The 17,572-nt window shown below is 31.5% G+C and overlaps 3 protein-coding genes across 3 annotated transcripts; 2 read left to right on the top strand and 1 right to left on the bottom strand.

Moving 5' to 3' along the window:
- The first annotated feature begins 1,374 nt into the window (after positions 1–1,374).
- Positions 1,375–5,789, top strand: LOC105786384 (probable glycosyltransferase At5g03795). Its single transcript, XM_012612772.2, has 4 exons — positions 1,375–2,012; positions 3,440–3,717; positions 4,619–4,967; positions 5,050–5,789. Exons 1-4 carry the CDS (start codon positions 1,698–1,700, stop codon positions 5,731–5,733), a joined length of 1,626 nt encoding a protein of 541 aa, XP_012468226.1. The 5' UTR covers positions 1,375–1,697; the 3' UTR covers positions 5,734–5,789.
- A 589-nt stretch (positions 5,790–6,378) lies between these two features.
- Positions 6,379–9,875, top strand: LOC105787113 (probable glycosyltransferase At5g03795). The gene is made up of 4 exons (XM_012613558.2): positions 6,379–6,785; positions 6,922–7,106; positions 8,419–8,752; positions 9,729–9,875. Exons 1-4 carry the CDS (start codon positions 6,549–6,551, stop codon positions 9,771–9,773), a joined length of 801 nt encoding a protein of 266 aa, XP_012469012.2. The 5' UTR covers positions 6,379–6,548; the 3' UTR covers positions 9,774–9,875.
- Positions 9,844–16,776, bottom strand: LOC105786381 (uncharacterized). The gene is made up of 5 exons (XM_012612769.2): positions 16,320–16,776; positions 14,948–15,916; positions 12,992–13,039; positions 12,474–12,898; positions 9,844–10,256 (listed from the first exon to the last, which is right to left on the bottom strand). The coding sequence occupies exons 1-5, from the start codon at positions 16,527–16,529 to the stop codon at positions 10,031–10,033; spliced, it is 1,878 nt and encodes a 625-aa protein (XP_012468223.2). The 5' UTR covers positions 16,530–16,776; the 3' UTR covers positions 9,844–10,030.
- Positions 16,777–17,572: the final 796 nt, after the last annotated feature.

Raw genomic sequence — 17,572 nt, 5'->3', positions numbered from 1 at the left:
ATTTATTAACTGTTTGCCGCATCAAAGTTTGAAAATAGCATAACGCAACTTAATGAAATTAATAACTACCATTGATTTAGGACTAAAATCTTAAAATTTAAAAAGTATAAAGACTAAAAAGGACCAAATTAACAATTTATGCATAGTACAAAGACTAATAATAGAAATTAACCAGATAAAAATATACCAAAAATAGGAAACTTATGTATGACCTAATTTCATAAATTCCTTTACTTTATGTTAATGTGAAAAGTATCTGCCTAATCACATTAATTAATGTTCTCTTTAATATAGGAAGTGTTATTAATGCTTTACCTTTTATTTACGTTCAAAAAATATATAAAAAATTACCAAAAAATTATAAAAATAACGAATAAAATATTTTTTAATTAATAGAAGCCTTAGTTATTTAATTTTTATATAGTGTACAAAAATTGAATAATTTTGTAATTATTGAAAATTAAATAAATTTTTTATTAAAAATAAAAATTTAATAGGATAAAACAACATTTAATCCTTAAATTTGATAATATCTTTTGAATTTAGTCACTGACATTTTATTTGGATCCAAATTAGTTTTGGAACTTGATAACAATTTTCAATTTTGGTTCTTAGGGCGAAACCGAAAATTTTTTAGGGGACAAAATTAAATTGTAATTTTTACGATGGTAAAAATATAATTTCATCATTTAATAGCCTATATCTTTGTTTATAATTTTAAAGTATTAAATCAAAATTTTATATTTTTAGGGGCCGATGCAATTTTACCTTTACTAAGTTAATATTTTAAAGAACTTAAATGAAAAATTTTCTATTTTAGGGATTGGTTCTTTTGATGACATGTCCCTATGAAATTACGACATCTTATCACCTAAAATTTTATTTTTAGCTACTAATATCACATAATATTAAAGTGTCGTATCATTGTAGGAACCAAATTTGAAAAAAAGTCAAATTCTAAAACTAATACGAACAAAAAAATTACTAAATTTAAAGATTAAATGTTGTTTTATTCCAATCTCATACAAATAAGTCCACTACCTACATTAATGTCTATTAAGTCGTTGGATTTTTTAAGGAAAATTTCGAGTTCAGATTTTAAAGATGAAAAAGTAACATCGAAGTCTTGGAAAGAAAAATGTAAAGTTGTTTAAACTGATCGAATTGGTCGAGATATCAATTTGGATAAAAGTATTTATCTAATTGACATGAGAATCGATACAGACGGATTAAATTAATTTTTTTATTATAATTTTTTAAATAATTTGTTAACCGAATTTGTGAGTTACGACTACCGATCCGATTCTGAAATCATTGAATAAAAAGTAAATTCACTTTATTACAAACTAATGAACTCAAAAAGAAAAAAGAAAAGAAAAGAAAAAAACAGGGCGCGTGAAGGCAAAATAAGTAGAGAGAATCGGTGATTGGAGGAGAAGGGTGAAATTGGAAAATTAAAAACAAAATTGCATGAAGAAACTCGAACAAAGAGAACATAAACTGGAAGACGCTTGTCATTCATGTTTGTACTTTTAATACCCTTTTTCTTGGTTTTTCTTTCCACCTGTTTCTTACTTATCAAAAACAAAAATTTATAAAGAACAAAACAAGAAATCACCTCCTTTTAAAGCTTTGAAAGATGATTTTTTGGTAGGAAACAGATTGTAAATACCCCCCCCAAAAAAAAAAGGGAAGAAATGAGTGGGGATAGGTTCAAAAACTGTTTTCTTCCGACGCCGGCGGGTTCTTCATCAACGGCGATCAAGCTTTTGATGATTACAGTTCCATTGATTCTTGTTTCGTTCATCATTTTCGTTTTGGTTCCGAGGAATTCAAGTTATTGGGTTTATGTTTCTCCTTCTGGAAATAGCAGTACTGGGAATTTCGGTGCAGTTAGTGAAGAAGTATCAACGGCGGCGGAAGCGGTGGCTGTGTCGGGTGAGGCGACGCTTAATCGGTCAACTAATAAGTCACTTGATGTTGAAGCTCAAGTCATGGAAATTCACGAATTTGTAAGTGATTTCTCTTTCATGCAAAATTTTTTTTATTGATATTCTTATCAGGAATTATATTCCTAATATTCCTTAATATGGATATAATGCATGTCCCTTTCCTTTAATTTTTTTTTAAATTTTTGGAAAAATATATAATTTAATAAATAATTTAATCTGGAAAATATTATATATATAAAGAAAACAATTGGGTAAATCATGCTATAATTATTAATTAGTGTTAAAAATTAACTCTTAATTAATAATCAAGTTTCTTTAGTTTTTTATTTTATTTTAATGGGTTTTTAAATTGGTTAAAATATGTCATAATTCCCATACTTTTCTTAAAATTGAAATTTAGTCTCTATACCTTTTATTTCTAAGAATTCAGTCCATTCAATTTTTTCACATTTCAAAATTTAGGTTTTAACTATTAACACTCGTAAAATTATTTTTGCTAAATTCAAGTTTAGCATAATGTACTTTTAATTATATTGCTATCAAATGAGTATTTTTTATTTCAAAATATTTAATATCATTGACAATTGAACTTAAAATTTAAAATTTAGAAAGTAAAAGAACTAAATTCTTGAAAATAGAAATATAAGGATTAAATTTTAAATTTATAAAACATATAAGCACTTATTACATATTTTTACCTTTAAAATTTTATTTCATAAGTTCGGCAGCCTTTAATTGGTTTCTAAGAAGATTGGCATTTGACATTGAAAATGTGAGAAAGTACAATTATACCCCTTAGCAGCCGCTGGTCAAACATTTCTCTTGGGTGTTTTTTTTTTTAATTTTATTACTTATATTGTCCGAGCCACCAGTCGGATTATCAGGTTCGATTTAGATTTATATAATATATTTTATTAAATTCAAATTAAATAATAAAGAAATATTTTTATTTAATTATTATTATAATTTTTTTAATATTTTATAATGTATGAATAGTAAAATTAAGTCGTGGGATCTAGTAGAATTCGAGTTTTTTGACACGAACTTTTTATAATTAAATTTAAATAAAAACAATTCTTTTTAATATGAATTTAGATCTATAAAATATTTCTTGAATATTGGTTTGTATGGAATAATGGTTGAAGTTTTTATGAGACAAACCCGTTTGACACGGGTTCAAATCCTATCAACTCATCTCTCATTTTTAATATTGTATAAAAAAATACTTTTTCCGAAAAATATTGATATGAGTAAGTTGTAATTCAAGTATTCAACAAATATGAGGTAAGGTTAAGCAAAAAGATTTGAATAAAAATTGAAAAATGTTTGGTTCGGTTCAACTATGTTTGATATTTAGTATAATTTCGGTTAAAAGTTTATAATACTGTATATTATCTGTCCGAATTGAACCATAATATAAATATAATGCTCTTATTATTTTTATCACTGAATTTTTGTGACACTCCGCCATTGGGTGAATCCAACAGGATGAAACAAAGGAAGCTAGCTTAAATATCACCACCAACGAGCTGAACAACTTAAACATTTCCGTCACCGGTGTCCCGAACGCTACGATATCCCTGAACGAGTCGATATCTCTTCCTTTAAAACGAAACCGACGAGTCCGAACCAAATTGGATAAGCTCGAAGCAGGACTGCAACGAGCTCGAGCCGCGATCAAAGACGCTAAAAACTCGAGTCAGTTACTCGATCCCGACTACGTTCCGATAGGTCCCATGTATTGGGATGCTAAGGCCTTTCACAGGTAAAAAGGAAAACAAAAGAATTCTCGTATCATCTTTTTTACCACTCTTCGTTCTAATCTTATTAGAACAATGTGGAAAAAGGAATGACATAGACCTTGATTTGATGATTTTTTGTCCAGCCATGTGAAAAGAAATGGGTTAAAATATGCCTTAGGTCCCTGTACCTTTTATAAATTTAAAATTTAGTCTCTATATTTTTTAAATTTCAACATTCAGTATCATTATGAAATTATATTCTTCCTCTGTCATGATTTTGATATCATTAGTCATCATCATTGAACTGGATCTTCCAATAAGCATGATTACATGAGTTTTGGGTCTCTAAATAGGGACCACATTGAAGTCGATAAACCCGTCAATGGGTCGATCGGTATTGTTCTCGATAAGATTTTTCTTTTGTTTTCATTGAAAGTCTCGTCGGGTTTACAAAAAGAAAACACTTTCACCCATTAAGAAAATTGGTGAGATTTATACTTTATATAGCACACCTATAGGTAACATGGATACCACTTGATCTAAACTTGGCTCGGGTCTAGCTATAGACATAGTTAAACCGCATTACTCATGGTTAGATCGAGTCGAGCTGAAGTTCGAAATATTTATTTATTAAATGAATAGTAAAATGAGTCGAATATATGCTGAGATAAAGGAATAATCCGATACTTGAATAGTCATTTTCCTTGCTTGTAGAGGTAGTGGGGGCCTAATACATTGTTAAGTTGCTATTTATGTCCCCCATGCCATTGAAATTAATCTATAATAAAATTATAATTTGGCCTCTAAAAAATGTTTAAAAATCATAAATCAGAGTGAAATTGCATATTAACTTTCATAAAAATATATAATTTAATCTCAATCTTGTCCCTGATTTGTCTTTAATGTCTTGGTAATTTTTTGTAGGAGTTATATGGAAATGGAGAAACAATTCAAGGTGTTTGTATACAAAGAAGGGGAGCCCCCGGTGTTTCATGATGGTCCTTGCAAGAGCATATATTCAATGGAAGGAAACTTCATCTACCAAATGGATGTCAACACGAAGTTCCGAACTAACAATCCCGAAAAAGCTCATGTTTTTTACCTTCCGTTCAGTGTAGCAAAGATGGTCCGATTCGTTTATTTGCGCGACTCGCGTGATTTTGGTCCCATCAGACGGACCGTCATCGACTATGTGAATGTTGTATCGGAGAAATACCCGTATTGGAATCGGAGCCTCGGCGCTGATCATTTCATGCTTGCTTGCCATGATTGGGTAAGTTGTTGACTTCATTTAATTCAAATTTGGATATTATAGAGAAATTGTAGATATTTAGTCCGAGACTTGAAAAATACAGGGGCCGGAAGCTAGCTTTTCGAATCCTTACTTAGGAAAGAACTCGATCCGTGCTCTTTGCAATGCAAACACTTCGGAAAAATTCAACCCGGTTAAGGATGTGTCCATTCCGGAAATGAACCTTCGAACTGGCAAATTAACCGGTTTGATCGGCGGGCCATCGGCATCTCGAAGACCAATCTTGGCTTTCTTTGCAGGAGGGGTTCATGGACCGATACGACCCATCCTACTTGAGCATTGGGAAGGTAAGGATGATGAGATCAAAGTACATAAATACCTTCCGCAAGGTATTAATTACTACGAAATGATGAGAAGTAGTAAATACTGCCTTTGCCCTAGTGGTTACGAAGTTGCGAGCCCGAGGATCGTCGAGGCACTCTACAACGGATGCGTCCCGGTGCTAATATCGAAAAGCTACGTGCCACCATTCAGTGACGTGCTGAGGTGGAAGTCGTTCTCGGTGGTGGTTTCGGTCGAGGATATCCCGAGATTGAAGGAAATACTAATGAAGATATCATCGAGGCAATACATACGAATGCAGAGGCGAGTGTTGCAAGTTCGGAGACATTTCGAGTTTCATTCGCCACCGAAGCGATTCGATGTGTTCCATATGATCCTTCACTCCATTTGGCTAAGAAGATTGAATGTTAGGGTCAGTGATGGTAACGATGTTATGCCCAATTGATAAATAAATAATTCATTGTAATCATCATATATATATATATATTCGTGTTTGATTAATTTTTTATTTAAAGAAAATAAGATTAATTAGTTAAAATAAAGATTTATTTTCTGGAATCAGCAAACTTGATTTTCTCTTTGATTTTCCCTATCAAATAGAAGGTTAAAATATGCTACTAGTCTCTATACTTTATAAAATTTGAGATTTAATCCTATATTTTAAAAGTTAAAAATTCAATCCTCTTATTTTTCTAATTTAAAGATCCTAGTTCAATCATCATCATTATTGTTGGTAGTCAAATTTGTCAACTTACTATATTTATTTTTCGTCAATTATATATTATATCATACAAAATAACCTAATCAACGTGTCAAGTTGACAAATTTTGACTGAAAATACTAACAATATTAACTATTAAATGAAAAATGTATTTAAAATTTTAAACATAAGAAATAACAATACATTTCAACCCAAATAGAAAATCATTTCATTTGTAAAAAACATATAAAATTATAATCAAACTCAATAATACTGTTTTAAATATTTGCAAAATGGTCCCCGTTATCACCATTCAAAACAGTAAAAAAGCCTTTGTCCTGCACAATGATAAATATATTTATCCTTTTCTAGAACCAGTTATTGGCTGAATATCATAAACAGCTGATTTTCTCAGAAAAAAAAAATCCCAACACAAAGATCAAGTTCCTAGAAAGAAACTGGCAATCACCATAAGTTAAAAAAACCCATTAAAGCTTCAGCTATGGTGATAAGGTTCAAAACTTGTTGCTCTTCCTAAAACATCATCACCATCATCATCCATGAAAGTAGTATTATTATCAGTGGCGATACCATTGATTTTGCTTACAAGCTTTCTATCTTTTTCATTAGTTTCAAAAAGGTCCTTTGGGGGTTTCAGTTACACTAACCCTTACTCAAAAATCATAAAAGAAGGTTTTTCAAATGAGACCCCCATTAAAAACAACTCTGTTTCTTCTTCTTCTTCTTCTTCATCAAGTGTTGCTCAACAGCAACAGCTCCTACATGTTCAATACACTGTAAGAAACAATTCTTTTATACTTTTTTCTCTCTTCATTTTTGGCTGCAACTTGTGGTATATCGAAAAGGGTATGTTTGATTTTGTTGATTTTAAACAAGCTTTTTTTCGTTGTTGATTTAACTGTTATTTCATAGTTAAATGATGATCGGCCATTGAAGCATAGAAGAAGAAAGTGGTATTGGAGTGATTTGGATAGGTTGGAAAGAGGTCTACAAAGAGCAAGAGCTGCCATTAAAGAAGCTATGAATGGGAGTAGATTAAAAGACCCTGATTATAGCCCAGATGGTCCTATTTATTGGAATGCTAAAGTCTTTCACAGGTACTCATATATTTTCATCACTAATTAACTTTAATAATTAGGTTATCATATTATTATTCTCTCTTTCTTTTCTAACTTTATAAAGTGGGCATCTTACAACCTTTTCAATCACTTCCATATAAATCGGATCGGATGAGTTGGATTGAAAATTAGTCGGGTTATCAATTCAAAAAGATGAGTTAAAGTAGTTGATTTATAAACTAGTACGGATTGATTGAACTGAGCTAAAAAACCACTTAAATTGGTTGAAACAGTTTTTTCTTAGTTAAAATATGCTATTAGTCCCTATACTTTGACGAAATTTGAGATTTAGTTATTCTACTTAAAAATTAAAAATAAGTTCTATTTTTATTTAAAAGTCTCCGTCTAATTATTAAAATCGTAAGAATTTTCTGTCAAAATTTGTCAACTTGAAATTTTGATTAAGTCGTCCTTAAATGATAATACATATGATTAATGACAGAAAATAAACATGATAAATTAACAAATTCTGATCGAAACTATCAATAATGATAATGATTGAATTAGGAATTTTAAATTGAAAACATAGGAGGATTGAAATTTTAACTTTTAAAGCACATAGACTAAATCTCAAATTCTATATAATACTTTATTTTTATAAATTTTAATAACTTATTTGATCGAACCGAAAATTGATGATGTGACCAATTCAATTACCAAAATTTGATTAATACTTTTATTTAAACATTTCTGAATTTAAAACGAGACTTTAGTTTGACCAATCCAATTCACATAATATGTAATTTATTCAATGTTGATAATAAAAACTTTGAGAACTCTTACATATTGTTGATATCAAGTGTCAACAAAGAGTAGGAGGTGATCAAAGTGAGGCTGATTTACCTATATGGGCGAGGAGCCGTAAAAAATGAGAAGGCAGGGAGGTTGTGGAATCCATCCCACTCTCCCTTGTGCTCCTGAATTTATATAATGAGTCACTCCTTATCTTATAGTGCCACTTAGATAATCGTATTGGTAAGACAAAAGTTAGGCACTAAATGAGCATTGCCGATGAGGTTGGTTATCATTATGGTACATCCCGTCTTGTTTTAACATTGTTATCCTTTGTTATGTAGGGTGAATTTAGAGGGTAGGTATCGGCCCTTAATAAAAGATAGAATTAAAAGTTATTATATGATAAAAATGATGAAATCATAAGTGAATATAAAATAAAATTACACTTTAACTTCACAAAAAAATCTATAATTCAATTTCGACCCTTCCTAAAATAACTTCTGAGTTCACCCTTCTTATTGTGCCAACTAATTAAAAAATCACCATATGGAAATAGGAGCTACCTGGAAATGGAGATACAGTTTAAGATATTCGTGTACAAAGAAGGGGAGGTTCCATTATTTCACGACGGCCCATGCAGGATGATATACACCATAGAAGGACAATTCATCAATAAGATGGAAATCAATACAAAATTTCGCACCCACAATCCCCACCATGCCCATGCCTTCTTCTTACCTTACAGTGTCACAAGAATGCGTCATTTCCTTCATGATTTGCGCTCCTTTGGGAGGATCGTCGCCGACTACGTCAACATTATCACCGCTAAACACCCACACTGGAACCGGAGCCTTGGCGCCGATCACTTCATCCTTGCTTGCCATGATTGGGTAACTTTACCTTTTGTGTCATTTATGATTTTGGGTTAATGTTTTCTATCGATTTAAGCAATCACATCTTTTCGTTAGCTTGAGTATTAAATGCTTTGCTCGGATATGATACTAATCATATGTAAGACATGTGGAACTAATTTTTAACACATGTATATTTGTTGTATAGACAATTTGGATTTTTGATGTGCTTAAAATACTTGAAGCTAAATTGTCCATACAATGGATACATGTGTTTAAAATTTGATCTATATGTTTCTAAATATGATCCATGTCTGAATCAATTTGACATTTAAAGCCTAAGTTGATGAAGGATTTTAACGATATAATAATTTGATAACTCGATTAGAACATTTTAAAATTTGGGATCAATTTAAAGTATCAACCAATTAAAAGAACATATTGTATTATTAAAACTTGGTTAAAACATGCTATAAGTTTTTGTACTTTTCAAATTTGGAATTTAATCTATGTACGCTTATTTCCAAGAATTTAGTCATCAACTTTTCAATTTCAAAATTCAGGTCTAATTGTTAATATCGTTATTTTTTTGTTAAATTTATTGGTGTGACATTTTGAAATTAAAAAAGACTTACTTGATAACCATATAACTTAAAAATTATGTTGTAATGAATTTGAATTTAACAAAAGAATTTTAACGATGTTAACAATTGAATTTGTAGTTTTAAATCTGAAAAGTAGAAGGACTAAATTCATTGAAATGAAAGTAAGAGGATTAAATTTTAAATATCTGAAAAGTATAGAGACTTAAAATATATTTTAACTTTAAAACTTAGGAACGTCATTACTTTTAAGTTTTAATACACCAGATTCAAGTTATTCATGCAATAAGCATACATTTCAAAATTTTTATTCTTATATTTTAAATATTTTTCACGTTATATTCGAATTAACATTTAGCGCTAGGTTGATAGAAGTTCTAATGAATTAGCCTATTTCTAAATACTTTTTTCAGTTGTGTTTCAGGGGCCTTATAGTAGCTTCTATGTTCCGGAGCTAGTGAGAAACTCAATTCGTGCTTTATGCAACGCAAACACCTCCGAAAGGTTCGATCCGATGAAAGATGTATCGATCCCAGAAATCAATATCAAAGGCAATAAACTCGAAGGGCTCAATAACGGTGGACTATCTCCATCGAAGCGTTCGATCTTAGCTTTCTTTGCAGGAGGGAACCATGGTCCCATTAGACCAATATTGTTCAAGCATTGGAAAAGAAAAGATCAAGACATCCAAGTTTACGAGTACCTTCCGAAAGGATTATCTTACATTGACTTGATGAGAAAAAGTAAATACTGCCTTTGTCCCAGTGGCTACGAAGTTGCAAGCCCCAGGGTTGTGGAGGCTTTGTACAACGGATGCGTCCCGGTTTTGATATCGAAAGATTACGTGCCGCCGTTTAGCGATGTTTTGGATTGGAAAACGTTTTCGGTGACGGTTCCGATCGAGGAAATCGGGGAGTTGAAGAAAAGATTGATGGGGATACCTGAAAGGCAATATAAAAGAATGCAAAAAAGAGTTGTTCAAGTTAAAAGGCATTTTGAGTTGAATTCTACACCAAAGAGATATGATGTTTTTCATATGATACTTCATTCTATTTGGTTGAGAAGATTAAATGTTAGACTTTGGTGATGGGTTTTCTTTTACTCGGATTTAGGTAACTGAATTTAAATAAGAGTGTCAAACTTGGGTGTATACTATTTCTTTTTCAAGATTTTCATATATTTAAAGGATTTTGGTGAACTATAATAATATATCTTTGTTTAAATATATCTTGCGTAAGAATATCAAATTCAATTTTTTAAAGTTCAATGAGTATTGAGTCTAATAGTAAGGAATATTACACTCTTAAGAAGAGAACACAGATTCAATCCTTGAAGAAGACGTTAGGAGGAACAACCGCAAACTTTAAACATAAAATCATGAATCGTAAAATACAAAAAAGAAGTGTAAAAAAAATACGAGGTTTAATTACAAGAAAAACTATAAAAAGAACCAATTTATCTTCTTCAATTTCTTTCTTTTTTAATTAATTTTAGTTTTATTAGTAAGAGGGACAAACTTGAGGTTTTATAAGAAATTATATGGGGTTTTATTTGAAAAACTTGACTTTTTACAAGAAATTTTATTTTATTTTTAATTTTTAAAATTAATTTTAGTTTTTTAGTAAAAAGAAAAAAGTATGGTGTTTTAACTGCTTGAATTTTATAGGAAAAAAAATGAATTTTTACATGAAATTTTTTTGGCCACTTACATTTAGACCTGATCATGGATTAGGCTACTCACTCAAAATGAAAGACCCCTTTGAAAAGTGAGAGAGTTTAAACAAAAATATAAATATGAAAAATGAACTTGAATAAAAATTAAGGTTCGAGTAAAATTTTTTAGCCTGACCTAAATGTATTATATTATAAAATATAATTATATTAATTTTATATATAGTTATATATATTATACTAAATCACTAACTCAATTATAACAAAAACTATTACACAAAAGTTAAAACCCAAAAACCTACCCAACCTCCGAATCTTAATCACTGATACTTTTAATGTTGTTTTGCTGCTGTCATATTGTTATTTCGCTATTATATTCACTATTTTATTGTTGTTGTTTAGATATTGTATAGCTCTTGTTTTATTATTAATTTTATTACTATTTTAAAGACATTTGCTTACTAAGTTACAACTATCTTAGTCTTATTTAAGCATAATTTTTTAACGCATTTTCAATGTGTTGGGAAACATTTATTTTAATATTTTTAATGTATTTGATGTATTATATTTTTAAAAATTTTATTTTTATATAAAAATAATCTAAAATAATTTAATATAGACGGGTCAAATCAAGTTCAGGTTTAACATTTTAAATCTAGACCGAGATTGAACATAATTTTTTGCCTATTTTTTGGGACAAACCCGAGCCCAAGCCTAAAAAATAAGCTTAGATGCCTTGTATCAACCTGACCTATGATCAGGTCTATTTATATGGAATTTAGTAAACTTGAGTTTCATCTCAAGAGCTAAACAACTCAATTTCCTCTAAAAGCCCAAAATTTTTTTTTAAAAATATTTCTAAAGAAAAAATGACCAAAATAAAAATTTATTGAAGTTGGCGAGTATGTAATGACAAATTGATAACAAATGGTTAAAATGATAAAACTATACAAGGACAATATTCAAGCTGCAAATTTTTATTTTGAATTCAAAATGAAAATTTATGAAAGTTGGGTAACTAACATGATAGTTTACCCTAAAATTAATAGCTTTGTTATACATTGCTGAATGCTCGATGAATTATTTTATCGATACAAAAGGTAAACAATCATTAGATTTTATTGTATCCTTAAGATTCAATGATTTTATTGTAACTCTTTTATATACCAAAATATACAAGGATGAAAAATAAAACCAAAGAAAATGATAGAAAGTTGAAACCTTTGTTTATTGTTATCTTCCCACACCACCATAATAATTATTATAACTTATCCAATCTATTTCTAGTGATGAAAGAAAACAAAACATTCTGGAAAATGAAAAATAATTTAAAAAGAAAGAGCAATTTTCCAGTGCATATGAATGTAATTTCATTTTCAGTTATATTTTATAAAAAATATGTTTTTTTAAAGAATTACATGTTCCGTGCATAGATACAGACACAAAACTAGCCTACGCATATATAAAATAAAGAGGCAAGCTCCTACCTGGAAGAAGAAATGGCTGCGTTGGAGGGTTTCGAAGGAGGCTGGTGATCTTTGGCATGTTTAGAATCTGCACTTATGGCAATATTCCCCATTGCAACCTCCATTGCCTCCATATCATCCATCTCCTTCGTTTTTTTCTCAGAAACCGCTACTTGGGTTTGCGATGAAGACCCTGATGGCTCTAAAAGTCGGGGACCAGCATCAATCCATGGATGAACAAGGCACTGAGCAGCACTAGGCCGTTTCTCGGGCACAAAATCAAGGATTGGAACCAGGAAGTCAGTCAGGTCACTTGCATCTTGCTCGCTGAACTCGTACTTTTCAATAAGGACTTTATTCAATGGCCAGAAACGCAACCGACGGATGTGTCTTAAGTCACCGTATCGGTTGAAGAAGTCTCGTGAATAACGACCACCCAAGGCAATCTGCGCATTAATTCGATACATGATTTAAGTTGAAATGCAGGAGTCTTAAAAGAAAGCAAAAAAATATTAATAGGTCGAAATGAGAATTCTCACCTTGCGTGGCATCATTCCTAGAAGCTCCATCATTAAAGCTAAATGGTCCTGAACATATGGGATAATAACATTACATTCATGTAAAGCATATATTTTGATCGGTGCTTGTTTAAATGAAAGCAGAATCAAAACATCCGTACAACAAACAACTTTCGGCCCATTTATTTTCTTAAGTTTTCGAGTTCAAGCTTTTCCCCATAGTTCATTTGTCCTCTATAATGGAACTCATGCCTAAGCACAACTAAAGATAAACTCTACAATGCTGCCAAAGTATGTGTATACATATGCAGACATAGGTACATGCATACACAAGGCATATGCATAACATAAATATTCCAAAATACAGAAAATTATTATTAACATATCATAAACTGTGATGGCAAATTCTAGATATTTAACAACAATTAAAAGTAATCCACATATGGCATTCAGCCATTTAGCATGTTCAACGCTTCGTGAGCACTTTCAAAACTAAAAGCTGAATCAGTTACATTGACCGGTGACTACTCTTCAAATATACCAAAAACAAAAAGTTATAGAAGCACATAACCAAAGTAAGGAACACTCTTCATTATAGTGCTCGGAAACAATATCCTTGCACCATCATAAGCTTATAAGCGTACACCAAAAAATGTTATTTTTATGAAATTGAGTTTAGGGTCCAGAAAAAGGAAGCAAAAATACAGGCATTTCAAACCATTTAGATCAGAAAAAAAGACCATATTGATCATTCAACTTTTATCTCAAACATGAATAGCTTACTTTTTTTTAATGGAACTCATGCCTAAGCACAACGTAAGATAAACTCTACAATGCTGCCAAAATATGTGTATACATATGCAGACATAGGTACATGCATACATATTGGGCTCATGAATAGCTTACATTCTGCTCAGCTATCATTTCCAATAATATAATACTAAAGTATACTCCTCCAACTCTTTATTTTTCTTGGAATACATGTGTCCAATACATATTGGGCCATAGATATGGATATGACTCTCCAAATGAATAGAAGAAAGAAAAAATTGAACATACTTATATCTGACTTATCCTTATCCAACCATCACACCCAAGTCTAAATAACAAAGACACTAAATACTAACTTACGGTTACAACACAGTGGAAATGAACACCAGAATTTAAAGTATCTTGGATTAAAAGAAGTGAAGAAGGTGAAGTATAACAAATAAATGAAAATATAAATGAATAGACGGTAAGGGTACCATAGAGGCCCTTATACTAATAATCAAATTGCATTTTGCCACCTTTACTCAAAAAATAGGCAAACTAGTACCTGTATATTAGATCAAAGAAAAAACTAATCATTTCATTTAAAAATTCATCTGTTTCTACTGTTAAAAAACTGGCGTGACTGATAGAATAACCAAACAGTTACATGTGGCGTGCCACATGTACCTCATTCTGACGTACAAGGACCAGTTTTTAATAGTAGAAATAGATGGAATATGTAAAAGAAGAACCAATTTGCTATTTGATCTAACGTATATGGACTAATTTTCCCTTTTTTTAGTAGAGGAAGCAAAACGCTATCTGACTCTTCGTACAAGGGCTTCCATGATAATTTTACCGTGAATAAACACAATGAAAGATTTCCCACTATTAAACTTTACAAATCCCTCCAAAAGTGAAGAAACAAGACACCTCTATTATTTTCACTCTTCTCATTTTCTATCCTTCTACAAAACAATAACCTAACAAAGTAGTACTGTGTCCCCTTAATAACATACTACAGGATTTCAGCTGGGAACTAAATCAAAGGAATAAGATTATCGCATTACTGATGACTCCAAAGAAAATCCCCCATCCCCCCAACCCCATTTTCAATAGCATGAATAAGAAAAGTTCATAAGAGAGACCATTAAAACAAAAACATCAATCATATGCAGTGCCAAGACAAACATAAAACAGATACGAGCTTTGTAAATAAAATACCTCATCTCTGTCAAAGTTATCACCACTATGAGGATCAAAGAGTACATCACCCGTTGCAAGCTCAAAACAAATGCAAGCAAATGACCAAAGATCCGCTGACGTAGAATACTTAGATCCTAGTATCACCTCCGGACATCTATACTGTCTTGTCTGAATATCATTAGTAAACTGTTTATATGTCCAACATGCATTACCAAAGTCAACTAATTTGCACTTTAAGTCAACTAATGCCAACAGTTTCCTCCTTGTGGAGCGGCTTCCTCTCTTATTACCTACACTTGCTTGATCAGTATCCTTGGTAGTATCAGCATCAGACAATCTATTGGCATTACTAGAACAAGCGGGATGTTCTTCAATAGAATCCACATTTGTGTATTCACTCAGAGATGACTCAGCTGCACCAGACGTTTCAGGATCCATACCGGCAGCTGCAGAAACTTCCTTCTCCACACACCCTTGAGCTGCTCGCTTAGCCTTTCTACGAATCTTTTTCTTTTGATTTCTACTCAAGTCCCCATTAGTTGAATTTAAAGAGTCCAGCAACATCTTGTCCTTGTTATTAGGAAGGACAAGAGGGGTGCCTGACTTTCTTGGATCCTTAGACGGATCTATCATCGACAAGAGTAAAATATTTTCAGGCTTCAGATCAGTGTGTATAATGGAAAGCTCCCTATGCAAGTAATCTAACCCCGCTATAATATGGAAACATATCTCCTTAACCCTATGAATAGGCATTCCACGATAATCAGAGTACTTGATGAGCGTCAAAAGATTATCGCCCAAGTATTCAAACACCATACAAACATGCTGTCCATTTGGACCTGAATGCTTAAAATGATCTAAAAGCTTCACTACACATTTTTTATCTTCTTTATCCCCATCCGCAATCTGTTGTAAGATTGTTATCTCATCCATTGCTGCCTCAGTATAATGCTTTGCACTTTTCTGTACTTTCAAAGCTACATAACGCTGTAATTAAAAAAAACAAAAAAACAAAAACAACAACAACAACAGCGAATTATTAAAATCCAACATAAAGAAAAGCAAGTTAACTATTAAAAAGAATAAATTAAATTTCCTATTGATTTTCCACTGTTTTATGGTTCTTATACTCCTGCATATTCCCTCTTGTATATTTCTAAACATTAAGTCAAATCAAAATATTGCTAAAAAAAAAAGAGGAATAATTTGCTTTTTTTTTTTCAGATAAATTTCTTCAACTACAGGATTGACTACTGAAAGAAACAAAAAGAACTACAGCTAAAAAGCCAGCAGCTAACTTCTCGAATAAAGTACACAGATTTACTAAACGATGTCGTAATTAAGCTGAACAAGTACAGAAATAGAGTAAGATAAAGCTAGAGAGATGTACAGAGAGCTGAGTGTCCCAAGCGAGCCAAACGGTGGAGAAATTGCCCCAACCGAGCTTGCTTTGCACAACGTAACGTCCGTTCTTGAAAGTGTCGCCGATTCTAACAGCGTGGTAACCGCCCCGCCGGTAATCTTCCGTTCCTTCGTCTTCCGACGTGTAATCGCTACTCTCACTTCCACTCCACTCTTCTTCCTCCTTCTTGTCCCCCATTCCTTCTCTTCCAAATCTAAAAAGTAAAAACTATCTTTTTACCAAAAAAATAATCAACAGTTCTTCGATTAAATTCAGCTGGATTAGTAGATCTTGTAGCTACTGTTAAAGAAAGAGAAAGGAAATTTCCTCTTCTTTTTCTGTTTGGATTGAAGGAAAAATTAATTTAGAAAAAGAAATGTGCGGGAGTGTTACTGTTAATTCCCCCGGTGCGAGGGACTTTGAAATTTGGTGTTTTTCTTTTTCTTTCTATTGATTTTACGATCCTCTTCCTCCTCTTAAAGTTGTTTTAAAATTTTAGGCTAAATTTCATGGAAGGTCACTTAACTATTAGTGAGTTTACACTTTGATCATTTAATTTCGGAAAGATACAAATTAATTACTAAACTATTCAAAAGTTATCATTTAAGTCATTTATCATTAAGTTGCTATATTTGATGTTTGACTACTCATCAAGAGGTAAACTATACTTTAACCAACTATTAGTAAATTTACACTATGGTCACTCAATTTCAAAAAAGTTACAAGTTTGTCACTAAAACACACCCAAGGTCACTCCATCACAGTTATATTCCAGTAATCTCGCCATCGTCCAGCCTTCTCTTCCAACAAAGAAACACACTGAACCAGAGCTTTTTCCCTCTCTTTCAACCTTATGGTTTAATTTTTCTTAAAATAGTTTGAAACTTCGTTGATTTAAGCTCAAAGCCCTAATAAAGAAGCACTTCGATCTCCTTACATCTTCGTCGGATGACTATCTAACTCTAATATGTTCCTTTTTTCAACGAGACTTTCTCATTGACCTTTTGGATTGAGGCTCGTTGCTTGGAATTCTCCGACTAACTCTTGACTAAATTCAATATGTTTGAGTCTCATTTTTTAATATTTCGATTCTCTTTTCCATGATTTTATCATATCCCTTTCCTTTTGTACGTCTTATCTGGGGGCTTATTAAAACCATATAATTTATTTCTTTCTTTCATTGTACTTTTGTTTTCTTTGATTGTGGCTTTGAATTGTTGTCAATATTATTTGGATTATCA

Source organism: Gossypium raimondii, chromosome 1 (genome assembly GCF_025698545.1).
Source record: "Gossypium raimondii isolate GPD5lz chromosome 1, ASM2569854v1, whole genome shotgun sequence".
In the NCBI taxonomy this organism is placed as follows: domain Eukaryota; kingdom Viridiplantae; phylum Streptophyta; class Magnoliopsida; order Malvales; family Malvaceae; genus Gossypium; species Gossypium raimondii.
Note: the sequence above shows the minus strand (reverse complement) of the source record. Positions and strands in the feature narration are given on the sequence as shown.

Excerpts from the sequence above, each read along its gene's own strand:
- LOC105786381 (XM_012612769.2), bottom strand. The coding sequence starts at position 16,529 with ATGGGGGACAAGAAGGAGGAAGAAGAGTGGAGTGGAAGTGAGAGTAGC. Across the intron at positions 15,917-16,319 it reads CTTGGGACACTCAGCTCTCT|CGTTATGTAGCTTTGAAAGT; the intron begins GTACATCTCTCT and ends TTTTAATTACAG. Across the intron at positions 12,899-12,991 it reads TAGGAATGATGCCACGCAAG|ATTGCCTTGGGTGGTCGTTA; the intron begins GTGAGAATTCTC and ends ATTAATGCGCAG.
- LOC105786384 (XM_012612772.2), top strand. The coding sequence starts at position 1,698 with ATGAGTGGGGATAGGTTCAAAAACTGTTTTCTTCCGACGCCGGCGGGT. Across the intron at positions 3,718-4,618 it reads GATGCTAAGGCCTTTCACAG|GAGTTATATGGAAATGGAGA; the intron begins GTAAAAAGGAAA and ends AATTTTTTGTAG. Across the intron at positions 4,968-5,049 it reads TGCTTGCTTGCCATGATTGG|GGGCCGGAAGCTAGCTTTTC; the intron begins GTAAGTTGTTGA and ends TGAAAAATACAG.
- LOC105787113 (XM_012613558.2), top strand. The coding sequence starts at position 6,549 with ATGAAAGTAGTATTATTATCAGTGGCGATACCATTGATTTTGCTTACA. Across the intron at positions 6,786-6,921 it reads TCCTACATGTTCAATACACT|TTAAATGATGATCGGCCATT; the intron begins GTAAGAAACAAT and ends GTTATTTCATAG. Across the intron at positions 8,753-9,728 it reads TCCTTGCTTGCCATGATTGG|TTGTGTTTCAGGGGCCTTAT; the intron begins GTAACTTTACCT and ends TACTTTTTTCAG.